The sequence below is a fragment of the Ochotona curzoniae genome, unplaced genomic scaffold (assembly GCF_017591425.1).
Source record: "Ochotona curzoniae isolate NIBS_2020 unplaced genomic scaffold, NIBS_Ocur_1.0 contig_908, whole genome shotgun sequence".
In the NCBI taxonomy this organism is placed as follows: Eukaryota; Metazoa; Chordata; class Mammalia; order Lagomorpha; family Ochotonidae; genus Ochotona; species Ochotona curzoniae.
The window spans coordinates 9,945,845-9,972,710 of record NW_024466607.1 but is presented as its reverse complement, the minus strand read 5'-3'; the positions used below and the strand labels follow the sequence as shown (position 1 = coordinate 9,972,710).

General features: G+C 56.3%; 1 protein-coding gene across 2 annotated transcripts in view; it reads right to left on the bottom strand.

The window, feature by feature from the left end:
* FBLN2 (fibulin 2) overlaps positions 1-25,698 on the bottom strand; it is a 35,045-nt gene extending 9,347 nt beyond the window's left edge. The window contains exons 1-8 of one of the 2 annotated variants that reach the window (XM_040994926.1): positions 24,432-25,698; positions 10,133-10,244; positions 9,378-9,507; positions 6,014-6,194; positions 5,012-5,221; positions 4,420-4,503; positions 3,737-3,838; positions 1,938-2,078 (exon numbers count right to left, since the gene is read on the bottom strand). In XM_040994926.1, the coding sequence (XP_040850860.1) occupies positions 1,938-2,078; positions 3,737-3,838; positions 4,420-4,503; positions 5,012-5,221; positions 6,014-6,194; positions 9,378-9,507; positions 10,133-10,244; positions 24,432-25,698 (2,227 nt within the window). The remainder of the gene's footprint in view (positions 1-1,937; positions 2,079-3,736; positions 3,839-4,419; positions 4,504-5,011; positions 5,222-6,013; positions 6,195-9,377; positions 9,508-10,132; positions 10,245-24,431) is intronic. The other variant, XM_040994927.1, reaches the window with a different exon arrangement.
* Positions 25,699-26,866: the final 1,168 nt, after the last annotated feature.

Here is a 26,866-nt window from a genome sequence, read left to right as displayed (position 1 = left end):
GTGGGCCTACCCAGGTGGACCCTTTGTTGTGCAGGCCTGGCATTTGAGCCCTTTCCCACCATACAGCCCCTGCTGCAGGCTTGGCCCCTGGAAGCAGGTGTACCCCTATAAACCCTCCACAGCAGGAGGCACTTTCTCAGGTGGCCAGGACAGCCCCTGCAGGACACAAAAGGGAGTCCCTGGCAGAGGTTTTGGGGACCTCTGGTTCACATACCTCCAGGGATGGGGAACTCATTACCCCTGCAGGTTGCTTCAGTAAAAACATACTTGTGGTACAGTAAAGACCTAAGCACCTGCACCCACTCAATCCATCTCCACGGTGATCCTTTGAGGTGGGTCCAATGATCTCGTTCCAAGATGAGGTAATTGAGGCTCCCAGGGGGTAAGGCTTGGTCAAGGTCCCAAGACTAGCATGTGGCACAGTTATGGTGGGGGGGCGGGGGGAGACAAATGCTTCATCCTGGCCAAGCCTCCTTTCCCCCCATCTGGGTGAATCAGCACAAGTGGAACAATTCAAGGACAGGCAGGAGAGCCCCTGCAGGATGGAGAGATGCATTCAGGACAGGAGGAAGAGGAGGCATGAACGATGACAACGTGAACATGAAGGATGGGGAGCAGGACGAAGGGCATCACTGAGGGGCTGTGCACGATGGGGCGGAAGGCAGACTGAGGACATGGATGCCTACATTCTGCTGAATGCAACGGACCCTAGCTTCCTCCCTCCCAGAGCCTGCTTTCAGCTTCCATCAGCACAAGGCCTTATTCCACAGCCACCACAGAGCCTGCACGTTTGGGCACAGCAACAACACACACACATACACACAGAGACCTGACCCAGACGGGACACACTGCCCGGCCCACAGGTAAGCAGGTATGAAAGGAGGGTGCATGTTGTGCCCATGACTGCAGGCCCCGGGGCAACCATGTCAGTGGGGGGTTACACAGCCCCTGTGCCATGGGCCCATGTCCCAGCAGTGGGGCATGAAGAAGGAAGGGCTCATGGCCAGGTGGGATGCAGGCCCGAACAGGCAGAGAACACAGACACATTCTGGGCACACTCTGCGCGGTTTCTGCCGCCATACCCACTGCATGCCCACCCTGACATGGAAAGTGATGCCAGCTCCACCTTCTCCATCACGCACACCCAGGTGCCAGCCTAGGTATCAGTCTTTACACCTGCCATGCTCTGCCCCAATCCCTGAGACCTTGAGTCTATCTCTGCTTATGACCTGGAAACAAGGATCTGGAAACAAGCATCTGGTCTACCCTCTTGACTGCCCACTGAGCACACCTGGCACTCCAGGCCCTGCAGGGAAGAGCCACTAACTAGCCCTCACCCCAGCCACATGCAGGCTGGGTAATAAGCACAAGACCTGGCACAGTCCTCTGGCTCTGTGGTGAACACAGAAGCTCAGAATGGACAGACAGTTCTGCGGCAAAGGATGCCAGGCTGGGGAGCAGTGCCAGGGCCCTTCACCTCTGGGGAGAATCCTGGACCCATCTAAGGACAACCTACATGGCGCTGTAGCATGGCACACTCACCAGGCCCTGATTTTGTGCCACACCATGCACAAGCCCCATAAATGTCATCAGAAATCGGCAGGCGAGGACGCCAAGGCTGGCAGACTCATTTGTATTGAGGGCCGAGGAGCTGCTGTCACACTACCTGGACCCCCAGCCCCAACACATTGCCCTACTGCCTGCCTGCGCACCCCCGACCAGGGCGAGCATCTGACGTAAAGCAGCCCCCACTGGAGCGGGCGGACAAGCACAACAGGACACCAGAACAAAAGGGTGTGGCGTGGAGGGAGCACGGAGTGTGAAAGCTCCCATGCAAAGGGCAGACCCTTTGGCATGTGGCCGCGGCAGGGCGGGCTGGCGGTGGAGCAGAGGCCGTGGAGGCGGTGCAGTGGGCAGCAGGCGGGGCTCTCGCTTACCCACGCACTTCCTGTGCATGTTGAGGATAAAGCCCTCGGCACAGAGCACTGTGTGGTTGACACAGTAGAAGGATCCCAGGGTGTTCACACAGAACTGCCGTCGGTTACAATTGTGAGCGCCCATCAGGCACTCGTCTTGGTCTAGTGGCAGCCGCAGGAGAAAACAAAGGGGCCGTTAGAGGGACCTGGCCTGACCCGGGGCACTCAGCAACAGGTGGGGAAGCCGGGATCTAAAGGTGGGCAGGGAGCTGCCGGGGGCCACCCAGCCGGCATATACTGGAGCTGGACCGGGGGCCTACAGCTCAGACTGCAGCGCACCACGTCTGCCCCAGTGAGAACAGAACCAGGTGAGGTTCAGAGAGGGCAGGCGGCCTGCCCACAGGCACACAGCAGGCCAAGGCCCAACACAGCCTCCCAACCATGCTCTGCACATACCCTATGTCCACAAGGAGCTGTAGAACAGAAGGGCTGCAAACATGAGGGCAGGGAAGGCTGGGGGCAGCTGTAACCAGAGCATCTGACCCAGCAGCAAGACCTTCCGCATGCCTTCAGGATCCTGGGAGGTGGGGGCAGCTGTGGCCAGAAAACCCAGCACCCCTGGAACTGAGGCATGGCCCCACTGCCAGAGAGAAAGGCCATGCTATGCTTCCTGGGCATGTCTGCTGCCCTCTCAGAGCCCCCAGTGCCATTTCTGTCCACTTAGGCCTTCTCAGCCAAGGGACTGGATGTGGTCTTTGCACTCCAGGAAAGAGTCTTGATTCTGTTTTTCCGGCAAACACTGGCTGTGTCTGCTGAACTTCACTCGACTCTGTGCTTTCCTAGACTGCAGACTATGTGGCTGACCTGTGGGGCTCCCCAGAGCTCTCGGGCTGCTCCTTGAGCCATCAGGCAGGGAGGGGACTGAAGCAGCAGGTGTTCTACCCAGGGCCCCCCACCTTCCAGTTGGGAGATCCTGGCCACAGAGGCACCATGGAGCCAAAGGTGGTTGCTGGAGTGTGCCCTATGCACTGCCAGCCCCTTCTGGGAATGGCAGGGCAGCTTATGGTCCTCCATACCCATTCCTTGTCCTTGATTATAGCAATGGAGCCCAACAAGAGACTCTATCCCTAGAGGTATGTGGGGGATGGACATGGACACTGCATCTTCTGTCTGCCCTTGAAACAACAGGCATCAGGGGCTAGCATGGGGACATATCAGGCTAATCCTCAGCCTGAGGTGCTGGCATCCCATATGGATGTTGCTTACACTGCTTCCTATTCAGCTCCCTGTTAATGACTTGAGAAAGCAGTGGAGGATGGCTCAAGGCCTTGGGTTCCTGTACCCGCATAGAAGATTCAGAGGAAGCTACTGGCTGCTGGCTTCAGATCCACCCAGTACTGGGCAGGGTGACTATTTGGAGTAGGGAACCAGAAAACGGAATATTTCTCTTTATCTTGCTGCAATTCTTTTACGATAAATCAATCTTTAAAAAGAAAAAAAAAAAAAACATTACATGGACCCAGAGGCCACAAACCACACACACAGCCAACTGGCAAGCCCAGGGCAGGTGCAAGTGGCAGCCACAGACCAGCAGCATCTGCTTCCCCAGGACCTTGTTACAAACACGATCCTCACGCCCCACCCCGGACCCATTCATCAGCATCAGAAGAGTCCCTGTCCCCACCAGGTTCCCTGGGGACACAGCTGCAGGCCCGCATCTGAGAACACTGTTCCAGGAGGCGGCAGGGCCACCCGGCAGGAGGAGAGCAGCCAGTTCCCCACCCCGCCAGCCCTGTCTTGGGTTTGCACAAGCTACTCACCCTCACAGGAGACGCCGTCCGCCATGATGGCATAGCCGGCAAAGCAGGAACACATGGCAGAGCCCCCAACAATGCTGCACACCTGCCTGCAAGGCCCGTTGTCTGCAACAAAACCACGTGCATCAGAGCAAGCCCAAGAGGCTGCTCTGCAGTAGCCTGCTCTGGCTGGCCTTCCCTCTCCCCTCCAGCTCCCCCACCTTACAGACACAGAGAGCCCAGGAACCCCACCCCAGTCACTGGCCAGGCCCCTTTCCCAGGGTCACTCACTCTATTATCTCTAGCACTGGCCAGGGTCAGGAGCACTGACCTGGATCACCTCCACCCACCTCTGGGATCCCAACCCAGCCCTCAAGGGACAGCAATGACAGTGAGCAGGAGCCAGGCAAGGGTCTGCTATTTCAGCTTCCACCAGAATGGAGACAGACGGTAGGTGCGCATGTACACACACACACACACACACACACACACACACACACCAGGCCACATCCCTGCCCCCATCTCACTTCCCCACTCAGCCCAATTAGTCCTAGGTCTGGCTTCCTGAGCTACAGCCTTAGCCCCACACCCAACAGCAGTCAGAAGAGCCCTTTGAGGGCACAGCAGAAGCAACTACTTGGGAGGGGTCTGGATGCCCATACTCAGTGCTCAGGAGGGTGCATGCCCCCTGCAGCCCCTTTGCTCACCTTTGCAGGTATTGGGCTGTGGCAAGGGCAATGGGATGGTGTTGGGGGCCTCTTGTACAGATTCCGGCTGTGAGGCATCACCGTCTGTCCGGGCAGAGCAGAAAGGAGGGAAGATCACATCTTCTCATTGGTCCAACAGGCACCACCAGCCCTCCAGCCTGGGCATCACATGGACCCTGACCCATCGTCTCATCTCAGCTGCCATCCCGTCTCTAGGAGAGGAAGCCGAGGTTCCAGGTGCAGGTGCACCTTGGACAGCCGGAGACCGGGAGGGAATGGGCATCAGGTGTAGAAATGAATTCCGCCCTGAACAGCCAGCAAGGAGAATGCTCCAGCTGACTACCTGACTGACCATCAGATGCTCAGTGCTGGAGACACTGCTGGATTTGCTGCGCTTGAATCCAGGGCATGGCTCTGGACCTAGTCAGGCAGATGGGGCTCCTGGAGGGAAGCTTCTATCTACCCGGCCCCTCACTCCCCCATTCCTGTGTGCCACCAGCACCTGCTGCTTCTAGCAAGTGAGGTGGTGGGAGCACGGTGCCCACTCCTCCAGGGAATCTCACATCTCACACCCCCCTGCCCCGCCACTGACCTGGACGGCATGTGCGGCCATCGTCCTGCAGCGAGAAGCCAGGAAAGCAGTCGCAGCGGTAGGAGCCCACAGTGTTGATGCACAGGTGCTGGCACAGCTCCCCAGGGAGCAGCAGGCATTCGTCCTGGTCGTCCCCCGGCAGGCTATTGGGCAGCTCAGCCTCTGTGCCCAGCGAAAGGGCCTCCCGGCTTATCGCCTCCACCTCCGACACTGCAGTGGGAGGCAGCACTCAGGCAGCTTGGTAGAGAATACAGACCACAGAAAACCGACACAGCTCCCGACAAGGACCTCTGGGTGCCAGCACGCAGGACAGATGGACAGAAGAGTGCACAGAAGATGAAGAAGGAAGTGGACGCATGTGTGGAGACATAGAAACAGATGGGGGAGGGGTGGGAATGCGAGTGGATTGGAAGTAGGATGGGAATGGGGGAGAAGTGCGGATGGGAAAACAGGATGGAAATGAGAGAAAGGATGTGTGGGTAGGTGGATAGGAGGACAGGTGGATAGATGGGTAAGTGAATGGCTGGATGGATAATGATAGCAGTGGGCGGCTAGGTGGATAGATAGATGGGCAACTAGATGGTGGATGGATGGGTACATAGATGGATAAGCAAATGAGTGGTGGATGGGTAACTGAATAGGCGGATGGGTAGATGGATGGATGGATGGACAGGTAGAAGGATGAATGGGTTGTATGAGTAGATAGGTGTACGTGTGAATGGAGAATGGGCTGGTGACTGGATAGAGAGGAAGATGAGCAGAGGCGTAGAAGGTGGGGAGTGGATAGTGGAAGCCAATGGTGGCAGCTGGTGCTAGGGAAGGGTAGTAAGAGGCACACAGGACTCAACAAGAGCCATCTCAGAAACAATGGGGTGACAGTTCCAGGCCCAGGAACTCTGTCTAGAGCGTCACAGCTGACCACAGACCCAGGGTCCTCACCAAAGGCCCACCATTTTCCCCCAACCTCCCCCAGTGCCCAAGCCAGGGCAGGGCAGCACCCACCTCTCCGTGGCGCTACCGCAGGCTCCGGGGGCCGGCGGGCCTCAGGCACCATGAGGGGGTCCTCTCCTTCGCAGCAGGAGAGCATGACGTGGTTGCAGGGGTAGCCCAGGTTGGGGTTGGATTCGCACGCCTGGCCCTCGGCCCGCACACGCAGTCCCAGGCCACAACAGTCACAGCATTGCTGCAGGGGAAAGCCTGGCTGTCACTATCTGGGTCTGGCTTTCTCCATGCTTGTGAGCCTTTGGTATCCACATGGGATCCCAGGACATAGGCAAGAGCCAGTGCGAGTTTTTGAAGATAACTAAATAAACAGCCTTTGGTGGGAAGAACTAGAAATCTGCCTTCAGCCACATTCCCTATCAACCCTTGCTAAACACCAGTACCCAGCTCAAAATAGCCCTAGCACTGAGAGACACATCCACTAGGTGGAGCTCTTGAGAGCCCTTTTAATTGCTTCCAAGTGCATCCTTTTCTCTCTCTCTCTCTCTCATTTATTTATTTTTATTAGAAAGGCAGATAAGGAGATGATGAGGAGAGAGAGATAAAGATCTTCTGCTGGTTCACTCCCCAAACAGCTGCAATTGCCAGAGCTGAGCTGACACAAAGCCAGGAGCCAAGACCTTCCTCCGGGTCTCCCACATGGATGCAGGGTCCCAAGGCTTTGAGCCATCCTCTACTGCCTTCCCAGGCCACAAGCAGGGTGTTGTATGGGAAGTGGAGCAGCTAGGACATGAACTGGCACCCATATGGGATCCTGGCATTTGTAAGATGAGGATTTAGCCATTGAGCCATCACACTGGGCCCTCCCCTTTCTCTCTTATGGGACAAATATGAGCTGCCTGCAGCTTACTTTGGGCCCAGCAATGACCTTGAAAATGGATGTAATAAGTCAGGGATGACTAAGCAGAAAACTAGAGGCCTGAATCCCTAAAGATACAGTTCAGTCCAGCCCTTGACTGTCCACTTCCAAAACCAAACTGGGTTTTACCAGTTTCAACTACAGGAGTGGAACGGTTGCAGGAACAACTCCAAGTGGTCATCTGCCCTGCACCTTCCTGTCTTGTAACACGGTCCCTGTCTACTTGCCTCACAGCCCTGCCCAGCCTCTGGCTGCACAACACAAGCCCATGGAAGCCTTCAAGCACCTGCCAGACTGCATGGAGCAGATCCCAGTGACCTCAGAGGCAGCACCCAAACCCATCCAGCCCAAGGGAGGCACCAGGCATGCCAGCCCCACCAGCAACCAGTACCTGGCTGACCTCAGATGCTGTATCAGGTTAAGCATGGGCCTCGGTTTTGGTCACCAGCAGGAAGGAGCCAGGTGATGCCCTGAGCTCGCATCTCTACCATTGCTGAGTGAGGACCATGACACCTCCCCGCACCGCCCCCCCCAGGACTAGATCAGTGCCCCACTGTACAGATTGGGAAACTGAGGTTCAGGACAGGAAGCTGGTCCCGGGCCCATTGTGAAGACAGAAATGAGGCTCTGCAGACACCAGCCACAAGGGCTCCTTCTCCATCACCACCAGAATAAGTCAATCTCCTCACACTTCGCCCTCCTTTGTCACTATCGCCATGACCAGAGATACCGCAAGTTTCTTAACACTTTCCATTTCCTCCCCAAATCAGAATGAGGCCCCTTCCATGATGCTTCCCAAAATGCCCCACTGCCTAACTCACCCTTGTTCTTGGCTGCAGTCAGCCAGCTCTCCCTTGCCCCAGCGTTTATCTCCCCTTCTTCTTTCTCAGTGGAACACCCAATGGCTACATCACCAGGGCTGGCATGGTAGTGTAGTGGGCTACTCCTCCATCTTCAATGCCAGCATCCCTATGGATGCCAGTTCGTGTCCCAGCTGCTCCACTTGCAACCCACCTTCCTGCTTATGATCTGGGAAAGCAGTGGAGGATGGCTCAAGTCCTTGAGCCCTTGGACCCACATGAGAGACCCTGAGGAAGCTCTTGGCTTAAGGTTGGCTCAGCTCCAGCCACTGCAGCCATTTGGGGAGTGAATCAGCAGATGGAAGATCTCTCTCTTTCTCTCTAAATCTGCCTTTCAAAATAAATAATTAAATCTTGAGAAAGACTTTATTTCCCAGTCTCGCTTGCAGCCGGGTATGGCTGCTGGACTAAATTCTAGCCCATGAGTTTTAAGCAGAGTGCCATTTATGCTGCAGCTCCCTGTAATGCACTTGGAAAGTCAGCAGATGACAGTGCAAACGTTTGGGTCCCTACCACCCATAGGAGAGACGTGGGTGGAGCTCCTGGCTCCTCGGCTTCAGCCTGGCCCAGACCTGGCCCTCTGGAGAGTGAATCAATGGCTGGAAGATATCTCATTTTCTTCCCTCCGCTCTATCACTCTGCCTTTCCAATAAAGACATTTTGATGCTAATCATGGCAAACTGAATGATGGAGAGCATTTCTCCCTTCCTCCTACCTCTGCCTGGAGCTTGGGTGGTCCACCCTGGGCCATGAGGCCAGGGACCAGTGCCAGCAGAGTCACAGGACAGCAGGTGCCATGTCACAGAGCTGCTCACTCCTCTGGCCCTGACCTCCAGCACTCAGCAAGTGAGAGAAAAGCCAAGGCTGCCAACAGGTCTCCATTACTTGGAGCCAAACAGATGCCCCAGCCCTGCCGCCCGGAGCCTGTGTGGGCTGCAAAACAAAACTGAGCTCCTGGAACCCCCTCCCACAGCCCCCGGGGGCCCCAAAAGAGTTTACAGTTACATATTTACAGTTAGAGATGCTGAACCACTCGCACCTGCCTCATGCCGTTCTCACTGCCCGAGGGCGTCCCTCCCTTCTCTGCCCCACTGCATGGCATACCCACTCAGTACTACTCCCCACAACTACCAGAGATGACGCAGACTCTATCCCTCAAGTTCATTAGTCGCATGGTTCACTCAGACCCAGGGGCTTTGTGATGATGAACAGGACCTGCCCAGTGCCCCCCTCACTGGCCTCCACTCCAGCGACAAGCTAACCAAGCTCCCACCCCAAGACATTTGTATGGGTGGTTCCTGCTTCATGGACAACATCCTGCAGGCATGCCCATGGTTCACCAGAGTTTATGCAAAAGTCTTCTTCCCGGGGAAGCTGTCCCCAGCCTGTCATGCTCCAGCCTCCATAGTGTTTCCTCCTCCTTAGCACCCTCACCCCCAATACAACACACAGCAACGAGCTCATCTGGGTCATCTCTGATACGAAAGAGAGGGAGAGCAGAGATTGTCTCAAGGCTGTGTCCCTAATTCCCAAAATGGGCCCAGACTCCATCCCCACCCCCTACCCAAGGTGTGAACATCACTCCCGGGGAGGACCTCAGGCTCCTGCACCCCGAGGATCCAGGCTGGCCGCAGACAGAGCTTGCCTTGTACAGGGAGAAGCCACAGGTGTCGCCGTCCTCGGACCCGCATGCCTCTTCTTCCTTGGCCGCCATGACACCAGCCACACAGCTCTTCTCCTTCAGGTAGGAGATACAGCACTGCTTCTGGGCTGTCCTGCAACACAGGGCATGGCTCAACTCGGGAGGTCCCTCCACAAGGGGCGTGCCAGCCCCCAGGGCACAGAGGAAGCTCCAACCAAGGCTCAGAACAGGCAAGCACCTGCCCAAGCCTGCAGCAAGTGGGCTTCACTTCCAGGCTTAAGTGAAAAGCCTCCTGGCTGTGGAACACTGATGCTCAGGGGGTAACACAAAGAGATCCTCCTACCAAGATGGCCAGGGAGACCCAGTTCTAGAAAGTCTGGGTACAGGGTAGGGGCAGCCTCCACGAGGGGGTGAGCTCCCCATCCCTTAAAGATGTAAGGATGCTCCAGAGTCATGCAGCTGCAACGCCTGGGACCCAGAGAGTACACACGCTAAGGCCTAGGTGGTCCAGACTTGGTGAGACAGCAGCAAGGAAAGGAATAGGTACACAGCTTGAGTAATAAAACATTTTCTGAAGGAAGCAGTGGGGGCTGGGCACTGGAAAAAGTGAGGGCCCAATCCTGTACTCTCCACCCCTGTAAAAAGACCAGCCTGATGACTCACCACAGCTGCATCCCACTGCCCTGGCACACCTGGAAGCATGGGGTCGGGCAGGCTGCCAGGCAGGAGCTCTGCTGGCTCCAAAATGCCCTCCCTACCTGCAGACATCACCCTCCAGGCCACTCTCAGGAATCTCCAGGCACTCATCATTGTCAATGGCCCACTGCTGTCCAGCTGCGCAGCACGTCTCAATCAGGTCCTTGGTGGAGCCTGTGGGAGCAACACAGGGAGGTATGGGAGCATCAGGGGGCCACCAGGATGGCAGGTGCTGCTGGTGCCCACCCAGACTCCCCCTACCAGGTAAGGAAACATAGCTACCCTGCTGCAGGGCAATTGGCTACTGACAACCTACAAGCCACACCTTCTTTGGGGAAGCGCCTGGCAGGTTGAGCCCTACCCACAAGGGCTGAGAGGAACAAAGCCAATAACCCAGTCTCTGCCGAGCTCCTGTGGGAACAGACCTCGTGGAGACCATGGCTTTGCCCACCTCCTGTTGTCTACTCCTTAGACAGTCTATCCTTAGGAGTGGCCCCAAATGAACCCACACATGCATGAGACATCCTGTTTTAGGTTCTGCTGTTACAGGGCCTGACCTCAGACACCATGGCGAGACAGGAGCTAAGAAAATGGTAGCAGGAAGGGATGTGAACAACTCCCCCAGGGGAGCTCCTGGTGCCCATGTTGGTGGAGGACAGCAAACATACACACACACACACACACACAGATGTCACACCATTCGGAGGGAGGGGAACTGAATGAGATGCAACAGAAGACAGATTAAAAATCCCACACACAGAACCCTCAGGCTCATTGTGCAGCACACTTGGAAAGAACAGAAAGTACAGATTGGATGGAAGGAGCTGTCACCCAGGGCGGGCCAGGAGGGGGGAGGGTGAGCAAGATCAAAGAGAAGAAAGCACACACATAGGAGGATGAGATTAGGAAAGGAGGAAGTGGGCAGCTGGCCCAAGCATCCATCCCTGCAGTTCTGACAGTGGTGACACATGGGTCGGGCTCAGGGAGAACACCCAAGAGCAGAGGCAACACAATGGACTCAATCCCTTTGAGCTGGATGGCTCCTGACCATGTATGTCAGCCCCACCCTGAGGCACTGGTTCCCCCCACAAGTACTCCACGTCCTTCTGTGCAGGGATTAGATGGCCACCCAGGTGGAGCGCTTCCAGGAGCCTCGCACAACCTGAGCCACTCATGTAACCCACACATGCCTGGCTGAGAGACAGACACCCAGGAAGACAGTGGCAGCGAGAGCAGCAGCCTGTCATGGGTCTTTTGCCTCATCCGCCCCACCGCACAGCCAGTCCATGCTCCTCCCCAAGCTTCTGCTTGTTCTTCACTAACACTGAGATGATGACCTTCAGTGACAACCATTACCATTCTGCTTCTGTGGTGGCAGCAGCAAGAGGGGTGAAACTCCGGTTACTGTCGGCCACCTGGAACAACCAACAAACACCACACTCCATGGGCCTCCACCCAAAGTCCTTACTATGACACAAACGCCACAGATGGTGACACTGGCAAATATAATACAGTAGGGAAAAAAAAAAAAAAAGGAACTTGCTCAGCCATTGGAGCAGACAGTGGACCTCAGAGAGCCCTGCACAGCCCCACCAGTGGCCCCACTACTATCGTGGGAGGAGCCACAGCTGCCCAGCTGACCCCACTCACCATCACCACAAAAGTGACCAGAGAGCCTGAGACCCAGCAGCAACCCCCTCAACCCCCACCCCAGCTCACCACCCCTTTCCTCAGTGGTACAGACATCAAGCTCAGCACCATGGACAGCAGCACAGGGGGTGGGAGGGTGCAAGGGCAGAGGGGCATGATTAGGGTACCTGCCAGTAGGGACAAGAAAGTCATCACAAGGAAGGTTTGGGGACAGCCAAGTGGCCAAGGGAAGGGAGATGGTTTCACTCACAGGAATGACACCCAGGCAGACATATTGGGATCATACAATCCCTAAGAAGACTCCTCACGAAGCCCCATGGCAGTGCAGGGAGTGAAGCCGGATATCACTGAAGGAGAAAAGGTGTTCAGGGAGCTGACCTTCCTGACTCTGGTGGGGCTCCTGGTCCAGTAGGACAGCAGCCGGGACCTTGCAGATGGTCTCCACATCACAGGGTCCTCCATGCAAGGTCCTCAGAACTGGGGCAGAGAGGAGGGATGAGGAGTGCTCACGACAGCCAGGCACGACCATCTGGTTCCACGGCAGGCAAGAGACCACAGCAACATCCATTCTCAGGGCTCCAGGGTCATACACAGGAGTCCCGCAAGCACCCCAATCACCACAGAGAGCAGCCAAGAGGGAGGCACGAAGAGGGAAAGAAAACAAGAGGAGACCCAAAGACAGATCCAATCACCCACGGAATCCCAGGAGCCCCAGACCACAGATGGCAGAGACAGCAGCAGCCACTCCTCCTGCTGTGAATTCCTAAGTCCCAAGACCACCTCCACCATGGTTTGCGGTTCTGTTATCCAAGAAGCAAACACAGGAAAGCCCAGCTAAGACAGGAGCAGCAGTAAGAAATGGCGAGGCCTAAGGCAGGACCTGCATTCTGCCTGCTGCCCAGCCAGCGAGAACTACCTGCGCTACCTGGGCAGGACAGGTTTGAAGATGTCTCTTTTTGGTCAGTACACACATGCTTGCTTCAAAGCCTGTTTTCCTTGATACACCTCTAATGGCTTTGAAAAGTGTTCCACGTCAGTTCATTCGACATGTTCAAGAACTTCATTTTTAATTTGTAATAATATCTAATAACTTGGCTTTAAACAAAAGTGAACAAAGACCTTGAACAAAAGCGAGGAAAGGGCAGAGGGATTGCCGAGGAAGAACAGTGTCCCTGTGCGCAGGTGCTATTTCATCTTTCTAGGGAATCCACAGGAAACAAAACTTAACAAGGATTAAGACTAATTTCTATGATACGATGGCCAAAAATAAAGCCAAAATGCTCACAGAAGTAACCTGGTTTTGCACCAGAAAAGTCAGCAGAAAAAGTCCTAAAGAACCCCACTAGGCATGAACGCACGGCGAGTGTGCGCCATCAAAGCAGCTGAGAGAATGTGGCCATCCAGTGCAGAGGACTCTACTAACCATGCCTGCCACATGTGTGAGGACAGTCAGGATCTGAAGATGCGAGTCCCTTGTTTCAACTACTTCAGGGCTCGCATTGTGGCACCACAGGTTAAACTACAAGCTGCAACACAGGCATCCCATATAAATGCTCCACTGTTCCACTTCTGATCCAGCTCCCTGCCAATGCACCTGAGTCGGCAGAGGAGGATGGCCCAAGTGCTTGGGCCCCTGCCACCACATGGGAAATCTGGATGAAGCTCCTGGCTTCTGCCTTGGGCCTGACCCAGTCCCAGCTAGTGTGGCCATTTGGGGAGTGATTCAGCAGATGGAAGATCTCTTTTTCTCTCTTTCTATCACTCTGCCTTTCAAGAACAGAGACAGAGAGAGAAATCTTCCGTCCACTGTTTCATTCCCCAGATGGCTGCAACGGCAGGGGTAGGCCAGACCAAAGCCAGGAGCTCCATTTGGGTCTCCCATGTGCATGCAGGGGTCCAACGAGTGCACCCATTATGCCATAATGTCAGCCCCAAATAAATCTTTTTTTTTTTTAATCTACTTCAGTGCAGTCCCAACATCCCAGCATAACCACCACAGAATCCCTCAAACTGATGTGAAAATTCATCTCAAGAGAAAAAGCTTAAGAACATCCAGGTATCTTTCTGCAAAAGAAGGTAGGTCTTTCTCTGTTAGAAAATACATATTTAAGTTCTACAAATCGAAACACACAGATAAGGAGAGGAACAGAGCAGAGTGTGGAAGGAATCAGGCACCAAGGTAGGAGCCACAGTCAACAGAAGATGCAACCGCGGGGCAGGGCCCACTTCCTGTTCCTGCTTTCTCAGGCAGGATTAGAAGATCAGGTCAGCCCCAAGACAGCCTTTGTCCGGCACACACAGGGGGCCCTAACGGCTCGTCTTCTCCTCCACAGACCCAGCTCCGAGGTGACAGGATCCCATCTGCCATGTTGGGGTGAGGAGGTACAATCCAGCCCCTAGCACAGCACCTAACCTGACACAGGTATTCCCTGAACACTGGTGAAAAGGATCAGACCCTGGGCAGGCAGGAGTACCATGGACCATGTGAACCAAGCACAGCCCAGACATGCCAGGCCCAGGACTCAGAAGTGCTGGGTGCCATGCGGGGCCCTGCCACTCCCTGCCCAGATGCTGCAGTCAGTGCTGGAGTCTCCACGGCCATCATCCCAGCCCCTCTTGTTACAATCTAGGCATGGGGGAGTCTCCCCTTGCTTGAATACTTTGGTGACAGGAAGCTGGCCACGCCTGCCACCCCCACAGCCTGTCCCTTTTCCACACAGTTCCAACACACAACATTCCAGTTTTTATGGGACTGAATCCTTCCTCCCAACCCCTTTCCCAAATCCGCCTTACTGGGATTAAGCAATTGCAAAAGATCCTGGGCCTTTGCCAGAGGGCTGGAGATGGGCGTCCAACAGGGATAACAGCAACAGCTCAGAGTACTGGCCACAAGCCAGGCCCAGGTCCCAGCACTTGAACCCTCAGGTCATTTTTCATGTCTCACAGATGAGGTGGGGAGTTCTAGTCTTGTAGCTCCAGGTCCTGTCTTCAGGCCTCAGCTTCACCGTGTCTGTTGGCAGGCGACTCAGGGCAGCCTATCCTGCAGGTCACCTTCACTGCTCACCAGCAGCAGCCAGCCAGGTGGCCCAGTACTCCTGTAGATGGAATGCCTTCCCTTGCTGCTCCCGGACCACAGACCAGGTTCCTGCCACTCTACTGGCTGTCTTTCCATCCCCCTTTCTTCCTCTGCAAACACAGGAACTTGAAGCTGTGACCCAGATGTTGGGAGAATCACCTACTTGGAGCAGGGGTCAATGGGGTGACATCAGCAGGCATGCTGACATGTCTTACTCCAGCCCTTCCAACCCCAGGTGGGTTCAGGGACCCAAGCACTGAGATTATCTTCTGCTGCTTTTCCAGGTGCGTACTCAGGGAGCTGGATTGGAAACAGCCAGCACTTGAACCATGCAGCAAGCAGAGGCTTAACCCCTGCACCACAGAGCCAGTCCTCATCCCTGCCTACCTGAATCACAGGCAGCTTCCTCCTGGGAGTGTGTCACTGCCAGGGGACATACCTATCCCAGCCACCAGAGGGAGGGTGGTGACCCGGGCTAAGCCTAGGTCTGAAATACTTCAAGATTCCAGCTGCCAGCTGGGGGCATAGCAGAGGTCTGAGATGGAGCAGATGTGGGCTGGATGCTGCAGTTCAGACCCCTGTCTGTCAACCCACTGAAAGCTACTATCAAGACCAAGAAGTTCATGGTCATCGCCCTTTGTCCTCTTCAAGTTTAAGGCACACGGCCCGAGGCTTCAGCAGTAACCAGGAAGAATTTAAGTCCTCTGCAGCCGCCTCCCCTCAACCTCGTCTCTGCATAGCAGTTTCCATCCTGGGAAAGTGTTGCCATCTGGCCCATCACTCCTGGTCTAGGAGATTCAGGCAAGCCATCCATCCTCTAGCTGCCACTCCCACACCTGTAACACCGACAGAAGGCCCCTCCCCAGGGCCCCTTTGCAAAACAGGAATGCAGGCAAACAAGAAGGTCTCAGGAAAGGCAGCACCCCAGTTCCCCGAACACAGACAGGGCGTCCATGATGACTTTCTGGATGGATGAGTTCACTCACAAAGGAATCACCATGCAAAGACACAGCAGCCCAATGAATGTGCTAGCGACAGGAGCCCACAGCCTAGGCTGCCCCCACTGGGCTGTTCTGCAAAAGGTGTATGCCAGGGAAGGAACTCCAGGGATGTGAGCAGGTAATGCCCTGACGTGACAGCCCAGCCCTGGCCTTCCAGGACTCACAGTGACCTGACAGGACCCCAGCTTCCCGACGCCCCCCACACTCACTGCCTAACGGCAGGCAGTGAGACCAGGGTAGCAAACCTGCCTTTTGCAGTGGCCCTGAGGAAACCAATGCCTGCTCCCAGGAGATGTGGGATATGTGCAAAGCTAGGTCCTGTGATTTCCTTCCGAGTGACAGGGGTAACATCCACCAAGGCAGAACTGCATACTCCCTGGGCTGTGCTACACCCACAGGTGACGATGCAGAGCGAGCCATGGGAAAGCACTGCACATGCACTGCACATGCACCGCACGCATACGAATCTCAAGAACAGGGCAAGCAAGGCAAGACTGTTCTGGTGAGGAAAGTCTAAGGGAGTGGAGTGAACAGGGACGATCAAGGTAAAGGGGGCGGCAACTGTGCAGGAGAGAGGGCAAGGCTGAGAGCCGCCATGATTCCTGCTGCACCTCTGCCTGACTCAACTACACTCCCCCCACCTCACCCTCCTCCATCCCCAACACCTACAAGAGAAGCAGAGCTGGAGACAACAGGCAGCCTAAAGCCCCACTATGCCTGACACCACACAACACCAGGCCGCCAAGGTCCCAGGCCCCTCAGACTTCTAGAAAGCAGGTACAGGATGCAGCGGGCTAGGGGAGGGAGATGGGAATTGGGGTTTCCTGGAGTGAGAGTTTCAGCAGAGGAAGATGAGAAAGTTCTAGAAAGCGTGCTTAACGGCACTGAGTTGCACACTCCAAAGCTACCACATTCCTGTTCAGTGATAAACACTCAATGCACTGAAGTAAGAGCACTGGACCCAGCACTTGCCCTTCTAGGAACCTGATCTGCTGCCAGATGCTCCCCATGAGCATGGACAAGAGCGTCACGGACACTCGCTGCAGGGACCCAGAAACCTTCCAGAAACCTTGCCATGAAACACCCGATGTCACACCCACACCACCTTCTACACCTTCTCACGGGAGTCAGATCTGCATGCAAGGTTCTGGAACAAATCTCTGAATGTTTCTAAAAAAAAAAAAATTAGAGCCCAACATGTTGTCGTTTGTTTTTTCACATGGAGCATTTCTGGAAGAAATCTCAAAACACTGGACCGGGGATGGAGCGGGGGGAGCAGCCCTGGAGAGGGCTGTTTGCCCCTTTTGTGCCTCATATTTGGTGGTGACCCTAGCCAGGTATCACCCATTCAGGTAATTTCTGTTAGAAAAAGGATTCTGAGATTCCGGGGGAGGGAGGGTTGTTGGTGTCTCACATCTTCCTTCTTTGATTACAAGACAATGGGGCCCAGAACAATCCAGTCCAGAGGTCACCACCTCTCAGGACACGCCCCTGCCCCGACTTTAAAGCCCTCAAGAGTTTCGGCTTTGCAAACCTTGAAGAGAAATGTGCACACCTGGCAGGGGCAGGTGATGGGGGCCCCTGTGGATAGGATGTTTGCAAGGCCTGACCAAACAGCTCAGAAAAAGCCCGGCATGAGCCCCGTGTCCCCAGCAGCCTGGCTACTCCTGAGCTGGGGGAAGAGGCTACCCCTGCCTACCCTGGGGAGGCCTTCCTTGAACACCCCCAGTGCTGTTTGCATTTTTTGTGAGGTCTGCAAGGTGGACAAAGGAGAAGGAATCCCAAGCTCAGGTCTGTCTTCCAACTCCCAAGACCACAGAAACAGGCCAACCCCAGGGGGAATCGCTGGGCAGAAGGTGCTGTCTGTGCCCACTAAGTGTAGCCCAAGAGATGCTTCCTTGACCACACTGGCAGGGCAGCTGCAAACCCACACTTTTTCCTGCTTCCCTGGGGAGGGTGTAGACTTCCTGCACCCCCATGACATAGCTACCACTGCACCCACTTGCTGACCATCGCACCCCAGGCAGGGAGAAGCAGAGACTTTCTTGTGGGGCCCTGACTGCACCCCACCCCAACTGACAAAGGAGGCCCAGTTTGCCCCAAGCCATACATCCCAGCTGGCAGCAGGTAGGAGCGAGAGCCACATGTCCAGAATCCAGGCCAGCAGCTCCTACAAGCAGCTCTTGGGCAGAGCTTGTAGGAAGGAAGTGGGGGGCGGAGAAGGCAGGATGGAGGCCCTTGGCACCACCTCTCCCACGGGAAGCAGGGCCCTGCTGCCCAGGCCCACTCTCAGAATGGCTCTCAGCTCTCCAGCCTGGGAAGTATCTGGAACAAAGGACCCAAGCAGTGGTTGGCAAACCTCTGCTTCATCAGCCTCATGGTCCTTGAACAACGCATTTAACCTGGCTGGGCCTCAAAAACCTTGTCCATTAGATAGGCATAACAAGAGCATGTCCCCCATCCCCACAGGAGTGTCTTGAGGCCAGGAGGGCTGGTGCATGCGCAAGAATGCACACACGTTTAGAACACAGCACATACTCCATGCACACCCTACAGGTGACAGACAGGTGTTCTGGCAGGCAGCCTGAGTGGCCAGTGTGCCCTCCCTTCATTTCAGGGATGGAAGCCTGACAGCCAGGCTGTGCAGGCTCAGCACAGCCTGGGGCGGGAACAGCCATCAAGCAGCGCTGAGTTGCACATCTGGAGGCAGCTGGATGACACACATGTGGGTGGGGGTCAGGAAGTGAGTGGCTAAGTACCCCCACCCAAACCCAACAGGCTTGGCCTTAGTTCATTTGACAGAGGGGACAGCTTCTGGCCAACCAAAAACACACAAATCTGTCCACCTAAACAAACAACTCAAGTCTCTGCCCCACCCATCAGAGTGCAGTGGTCCTATGGCCACACAGCCCCAGGCAGCCATCTGTGCTGGCTACCATTCTTACTTGCTCTCTAAGGAAACCTGAGATAATCCACCCGCCATACAGATGCTGAAACTGTGGCTCAGAGAAGGCCAGTCGCTTACCTGAGGTCACACAGCCCCCAGTGATCGGCCACAGTCCTGACTCCCCCCATCTCAGAGACCAAGAGACCACAATGGGGCGGAGGGTCTGGAAGAATCTAGTCCAGATGGTGCTGACCACAGCCAGACAGAAGCCTCGCCTTGGCCCAGACACTGCCAGACAAAGAATACAGAAGCTACGCAAGCTGAGCACAGGCTGGAGGAGGTGCCAGCAGGCAAAGGGTGTGGCCCCCACACAATGACCTCCATGATCTCATGCTGGGGCAGGGCATGGAAGAGGCCCTGCACATCCCTAGGCTCTACCAGCAAGAGGGCCGGAAGCACAACTCTGTCAAACACTTTGCCTGTCCTTTGAACCTGGACCTTGCTATAAACCCCAGAAGCAGGTCGTGACAAGGACTGACGTGCAGTGACAAAGATGGCTGCTAAGCGACCAAGGCATGGAACAGAGCAGGCTGTATCTCTGTGCATATCCATAGCTGTTGGGCAGTGGCTCTCAAATATGGTCTAACCCCAGGGAGTCCCCAAGATACCCCCGCCAAAATCATGTTCAGAGCAACACTCAGGTTCCAGCTGCCTTCTTCATGTTCTTCCTCCCTGGCGCAGTGGGCACACTTGGGTTCTCTAGAGATCATGTGACACAGTGATGGCATTACCACTGCCGGGGAACATGTGCTGGGAACTGTGTTTGCTGGGACTTTCTAAAGTAATCCAAAATGATGCTCAGCATCTTGTCAGGGAAATGCAAATCACAACCACAATGAGACACCAGCTCATGCCCCTCAAGGGTGGCCACGACAACAGGTACACACAGACACACGGTGACATGGGAAGCCGTGACACTGCTGGTGGAACCTGGCAAAATGGCACAGCCACACTGCAGGATGGTTTGGTGGTTCAGCTAACAAGAGGTCCTACCCCAGGGTGTTTTCCCAGAGAAATGAAAACACACGTCCTCTTTCCATACTACAGCATGCCCGTACCACAGCATGGCCGCCACATCCCTCAGAGCTCAAAGCTGGAATCGCGACGTCCACCACGGCTGCAGAGATGAAAGAAGGTGGTGCACATACGATGGGAGAGCATGCAGCCACAGGAAGGGGCCAAGTCCCAGCACATACAAAGACATGGTTAAGCCTGGAAAATGGCCCACCAGGCCACAGAAGACAGGCACATGTGACTCCCAGCTGGGCCCTGCCAATCCATAGACCTGGAAGGCAGGCTCCCAGGGGCAGAGAAGGAGGGGACAGAAGGTGACTGCTACAGGACGTGAGGTGTGATGGGAATGTTTCCGAGCTGCTTATGTCTGCATAGCTCTGAAGAAATTCAAACCTGCTGCTCTGCCTGTTCCGAATGGGGAGCTCTGCAGCATTCAAATGAGACCCCAAAGCCAGCTGGAAGAAAACAGAGTCAACTTTTAAAACCAAGAAATCCATCACCAGCCTAGCCCCAGCCTCAGACCCCTGCTACAATCACAGCTGTGCAAGGTGTCCACTTTCTCCCAGGCAGCAAATACAGGGGCCCCAGCCCCAGGTCACTGAGCTCCACTCCCCGCTCCAGATCCGCTCCCCAGCCACAAGCCCATCCCTTCCGCCAGGACCTCCCAAGGAGCCCCCGCCCCAGGATAAGTCCTCCTGTCTGTAAGATGGGTGCCGCCCGGGCTTGCTCAGGGAACCACAACCCCTTGGGAACCACACTAGGGCCAGGCCAGCAGGAAACACGGAGGCACCCATCAGCCAGAACAGCTCTATGCTCTCCTAGCTTGTGTACTGATACCCCACCAAAGACTAGCCTTGGGGCACAGATGGGAGGCTGTCTGGGAGATCGTCCTACCACCAAGCATCTGTGGCACACACAGCACTTCCCCACACAATACTTGCTCCAGTCGGGCGGCAGCACCCATAGGTGCTCATAGCAGCCCTTCTGCCCTGCCAAGGAGATGACTGGAGTGCCAAGGATAGCATCACAGGTCCCAGGTCACATGGCCATCCCCTGTATCCACAGGGACTTGTCCCAGCACAACTAGCCCTGCCCCAGGATACCCAAAACTAGGGACACTCAAGCCACTGCTGTAAAATAGCAGAAGGGGAAACCCAGGATAGGGAAGGTCAGCTGCAACTTCCAGGCTGCCCATCAGGCATCCAGCTCACTGGGCCAGGCACATCGGAGCAGGCAGCCAGGGCCAGACCTGCCCAGGAATTGTACAGAGGGGAGACCAGCTCCAGGCACATCATCCCAGCAGACAGAGGGTCCCTCCCAAGCTCACCGCAGCATCCTGGAGCACCTGCCCGCCTCGTGGGGGCTGGGTGCTGTGCCATGGGTGCCCAGGATCCTGGGCTGGGCTTGAGGACTCCTAGGACCCTCTCACAGTTTTAACATCCCCAAAGGCTCAGATTGGCACCACAGGTCGGGGAGGAGGGCAAGGTCCTCCTCCCCACACTGGAGGTAGCATCTCCAGAATGAGCCAGATGGTGCCAGCCCCTGCCTTGGACCTGCAAGCAGCACCCTTTTCCCACCACTCCCCATCACCTCCTCCAGAAAGCCCTCTCTGATCCCCACAATTGCACATCATTCAGGCCCTAGAAAGCTCAGCACTTCACACCTGTCCCACTAAGCTCCCACTCTTCAAGAGCAGAACCTATGCTGGGTTTTGTTCCACACAGTCAGTCCCAGCCAGTCAGGCACACACTCAGCTGTTGGCTGTCAGGGTGAAGACATTACACCTCCAAGCATGCAGCCACAGGGAAGGGACCTGACTCTGAGGCTCTCTCCCTCCCCCAGTACCCGATGGTGCTGTTGCATGGATGAATGCTGTTCACTTCAACGCCCAGCACGAGTTACACACGTGGTCTTTACAAGTCACACAAACATCCATTTGAACTTGGACAAGCTCCTTTGTTAGCTGAACGTCCCAGCATTCAGAGACTCACCGCTCTCTTAAGTCAGCTTGCTATATGAGATCCCAGAAAGGGGCCCCTTGCCTGCCACACATTCCTGGGGCCCGCAGAGGTCACAGTGGGGCCTCTTCCTGGTCAGGACCTGCCTCTAGCTTCTCCCCTGCCCTGGAGTTCTCTCCACTCTCCAATGCAGCCCAGGAAGGCAGTGAGATGGAGCGCCAGCCGGGGGTTGGGGAGAAGCCGCCCCCCACAGAGCCCCCAAGCCACAACAGACGCCCGTTCCTTCTCCCCGGCCCGGGGAGCCGGGCATGTGGCTTCCATTAGGCACATCTGGACGTGCTCAGCGGCAGGGAGGGCCCAGCTGAGGCAGCCTGGAACCCTGGCACAGCTCTGGCTCAAGGGGACCCCTGCCCCAGGCGAGACCAGGGCAGTGGCTGGAAACGCCCTGGGCCCACAGGCTCCAGGTTCCAGGCCCTAGGCCTCAGGCTCCTGGCTGGGAGGGGCTCATTTCCAGCCCCATCACCTGCATCTCAGCAGGACCTAAGGACTGGGCTGGGCTGGGCAAAGCAGCCTCTCTGGCATCTCCCTACTGCAGGCTCCAGCATCACCAGGGTCTCTCCAGGCTTCCCTTCAAGAACAGGAGCCAGGCAACTCTAGATTCAAATTCCACTTCCCTGGGGTGGTACAACCCATCATCCTGAGAGCTCCATCACCCAAATCACACCATGGGAAGTCCACGATCTTCATGGTAGAGATCCCTGCATGAATCCAGCCAGCAGATGCTCCTCCCCCCGCAGAGAGGCCAGGAGGGCAGCGCTGTGCAGCCTCATTCACTGACACAGAGGGGCCTCAGACTGTAGGGCACGGGACTGGGCACTGCAGACCTTCCTCACTACCCAACAGGCAACAGCTTGATCCCAGAACCTGATACAAATGAGCTTATGGAATTCCACCGCAGCCCTGGGAAGCAGAGACTTCTGCCGCTAACAGTTGGAGAAACTGAGGCATCCAATAGGGATCCACTTGCCCAGCTCCATGCATCATGAGGCCAGAGCCTGTGCATTGGCAGTTAACAGCAGACCCTGAGCAGTGGGCATTTATCAAGCTGGACTCTAGCCCAACCCAGTCCAAAGTCCCCCACCCTCCGTTCTCAGCACACAGAAAGCTGCAGCTGCCTATCCACACTGCCAGTTCTGGTCTCTGCACCTCTGCCTGTGCTGCAGCCCCAGCCAGGACAGCCCTCAGATGGGATAGGGGCATAGAGTCAGGAGGCACTCAGTGAGGGAGGGGGGAATCCCCCAGCAGCCCTCACCCAAGACCACACCCCAAAATCTGTCTGAGAAAGCCCAGGGCAGAGAAAATAAACCAGACCAGGGTCCCTGAGAACAAAGAAGTTCTCCAGGATTCAGGATTCCAAAGCCCCAGACCCCAGAGCAGCCTCTGGCAGTTAAGAGGCGGGGGCGAGGGCAGGGGCCGCGTCTGTTTTGGAAACCCCAAAGGCTGCGGTTCCAACACACGGCACGCACACGCTCCCCAGCCAGGCTGCAGGCCCTCCCCACACACATGCTCCTCATTACAGGAGTGTGGTGGGGGACGCACCCCAGAGTCAGCAGCCACGCCTCTTTCTGCCCTGCTCTGTTCAGCAGAGCCATCAGTGGATAGGGGCCTGCAGATCTGGGGAAGTCCCCTAACCCCCCCCCCATTTTCACCCTTAATGCTCGTGCACAGATACACACACAATCCATGACCAGTAAGCACCATAAGAGCCCAGACTGAACAATGGAACTGTCTGAGGCCACTGCACCACAGACAGTAGGACAAGGAGCTGGCAAGAAGGGGCAAGTCCCAAAGACACTAACCTAACCTTAATTCCCACCTCCAGGTAGCCTTCCCAGATATCTTCCCTCACAGCCCTTGGCTTGAGGGACTAAGTATAGACTGGTCCACCCTGCTTTCCCAGGACCACCAGGACCTACTCATAGATGATTTGTAACAAAGGTCGACATGGAGGACAACATGGGGAAGGAGCTCTGGGCTCCTGGAAGCGAGGAGCAGGGGAAGCAACAGCTGGAGAGGACAGGGGTGACTGACACAAGACACAAAGGCCCTGGAGGGGGCGCTGTCAGAACCAGCCAGGAACAGCGGGACCTAACACTTGGAAGAGACAGGAGAGTGTATGGGGTACTCAGAAGAAGACAGGAATGAGGGGCAGAGAAGACAATGGGGTGGGCGAGGAGTAGCCAGAATCCCCCACTGGGTCACCCGATACAGGTAGGGTTCTGTGCTCAGGCCCTGCAAGACGTCCAGGAGACTGAATCAAAAATGTGACACTTGATGCGTCCTTGATAAAGAGTCAGGCGACTGCACTGGAGGCTCAGGTGCAGCCCAGAGGAAAGACAGCAGCAGAGAAAATGTGGAAGGTGGAGGAGGGGCATCACCTCATGGAGGGCTCATGATAGAGGCAAAGAAGGAGCCCCAGGGACATGGGAGAACAAGCATGAACGCCCTGGGCAAAGGAGTGGAGGCTGCGAGACAGGAGAGGAAGCCCAGAGGGTGACAAGGCCAGGCTGCATAGGACACTTAGAGGAGGAGAAGGATTGTCATGCCCTCCTCCCACAGGCACCTCCCCTGGCCACCTGCTCTGCCCACTCCTAAAGCTGCCAAGGCCAAGCTGGCTCTATAGCCCTGGTGACTGTCCTGCAGTGGAAGTCTTACCTTCAGAGTCTCCTCTGGGGACAGAATGGACAGAGTTGGGGTCTGTGTCCTCTGCCACCACCACTGCCCGGGAACGAGGTAGAACCTGTGGGTGCTCAGGCACTCGTTGGGTGGGTGGGACCTGGGCTGTGTCAGGCGGTGTCGTGGACAGGACAGGCTGGGTGCTGGGCTTGACTGGGTCATCAGGAGAGCTGGGCACAGTTGGTGAGGGAACCCGATCAGCTGTGCCTGATGCTGGCAAGGGCAAGGCCCCCTCAGGCCTGGCACTGTCGGGGGTGACCTCAGCCTCCGGGATGAGGTTCTCTTCAGGCCTTGCCCCGGCCTCTGCCTCTTCCTCCTCCTGGACAGGGAGACTGGGGCCCGTTGGGGCTGTGGTGGACGGAGCATCTAACCGCTGGAGGCCACCTGCTGTGAGCTGCTTCGTGCCAGCCATCTGCTTCTCTTCCTCTTTGCTGTCCTCTGTCACTCTTCTGGCTTTGGCCTGTACAGGGGCTGGGGGCCCTAGGGCAGTGGCTGCCGTGGGCCTGGGGAGGGCAACTGGCCAGGGGCTGGCTTTCAGGGTGGACAGGGGATGACTTCCGCCTTCCAGAGCAGCAGGGGGAACCCCTGCACCTGCCTGGACCTCCCTGGCCAGGGTGCCTGCTGCTTCTGCCTCAGCCACCTCCTGGTCGTAGCTATAGGGGTCTTCATAGTGTCGCTCAGGGTCACCCTCCTCTGTGTCCGAGAAGTTGCCCTGGCAACCCGGGAGCTGGTAGCAGATGAGCTCGCCGCCAGTGTCAGGACAGTGGCAGGCCCGGCAGGGTGGCAAGTGGACAGTGTGGCCAGCGGCGTACTTATGGCCAGCATGCACACAGCCCACCTGGCCACACTGTGGGCAGCTATCAGCCACCACCACAGTCTCAACACAGTTAGGAGGCAGCTCAGGACACAGCATGAACTGGCAGCTAATCTTGCCACCCCCAGGTGGGCAGGAACACTCGGTGCTGCCAAAGTCCACGAAGTAAGACTGGCCGGCAGGCACCCGGCCATCCACGAAGCCGCCCTGCACGCAGTCGTAGTACTGGTAGCCCTCACAGGCACAGCCCAGTTGCACGCATGTGGCACAGCAGGCACCTGGCTCCAACGCCTCCTCAATGCAGTTCTCCAGCGGCGAGCACTCAACCCCTGTGCAGTCCTGCCACGGGACAGCCCCACCTCGGCCCGGGCCCAGGGCCAGGGTCATGGCTAGGGTTAGCCAGGCTCCAGCAGATTCCCAGAGGAGCAGCATGGTCCTGTGAGGTCCTAGGGAATCAAAAAGGAGGCCCATCAGTGCCAGGGCACGCATACACATGAGAGCCAGCCTCTTGTACCTGCTTTCACACATGCACCTATGCACACATCCTGTCAGGTTTCCTGTCATGCACATAAGTGCTGTGCACCAGGGCAACACCCACACATCTTGGTGCCCTTGCCATTGGCCCCAACACAGGTTGCTGTAGTCGCCAGCATGACCTCCTATCTGTTCATTCAAGGCCACCAGATTTGACACTGGCCCTCTGTGCCCACTCACACACACACACTCACACTCACACACACACACACACACACACACTTACACATGTAGGCATTAACATCCCCACTTTCGCGCCGGGGAATACAGGAATATGGTCAGGAACTCAGGAGCTCTGTTTCACACATTGCCTCCAAGGTCCTTTGTGCACACACCCAATCACCCAACTGTCCCACTCCAGCCCAGCGGCTATGGGGAGCAGCCACACTGAACCAGAAGTAATACCAGCTGCAGCTCAGCACTCAGGAACAGCCCAGGAGAAAGCCATCTGCACACACGGTCCCTACAGCACCAACGACCACTCCCTAGACACCTCACTGTCTGAGCCCCAACACGCACCCCTCCCCTTTCCCTGAGCCAACAGGATCTGAGAACACCAGCTCAGAAAGGTCCCGCTCCTCCTCCAGGCCTGGCAGCTGTCACCCATCACTCTGAGATACCCCCCAACAGGCCTGAACGCTCCCAGAGGCACCCCTTCCTTACCAGGCATTGAAATGCTGCCTTGTCACCAGTCCACACCTCTCCCCTTGCACAACAATCAAGGCCTCACAGCTCACCAGGGCAAAGAGCACCAGCTGGCACCATCCAGTGCCTTTGACCCAACCGGCCAAGGCACAGGCCTTGTGGAGGGTGCCTGAACAGGCAGCCCTGAGCAAGGCCATTCCCGTCAGCGCCCTTAAAGGAGGGGAGACCAGGCCAGGCAGTGAGCCCCGCAGTTCAAATGCAACCAGCCCATGTCAGTGTCTGAGTTTCTGTCCATGTTCTGACTCCTGAGTCCAGATTCCTGCTGAGTATACCCTAGGAGGCAGCAGGTGATGGTTTGAACATTTTGGTCCCTATCACCTGCTTGGACTTGTGACCCAGGGCCATAGACAGTGTCCTCCTA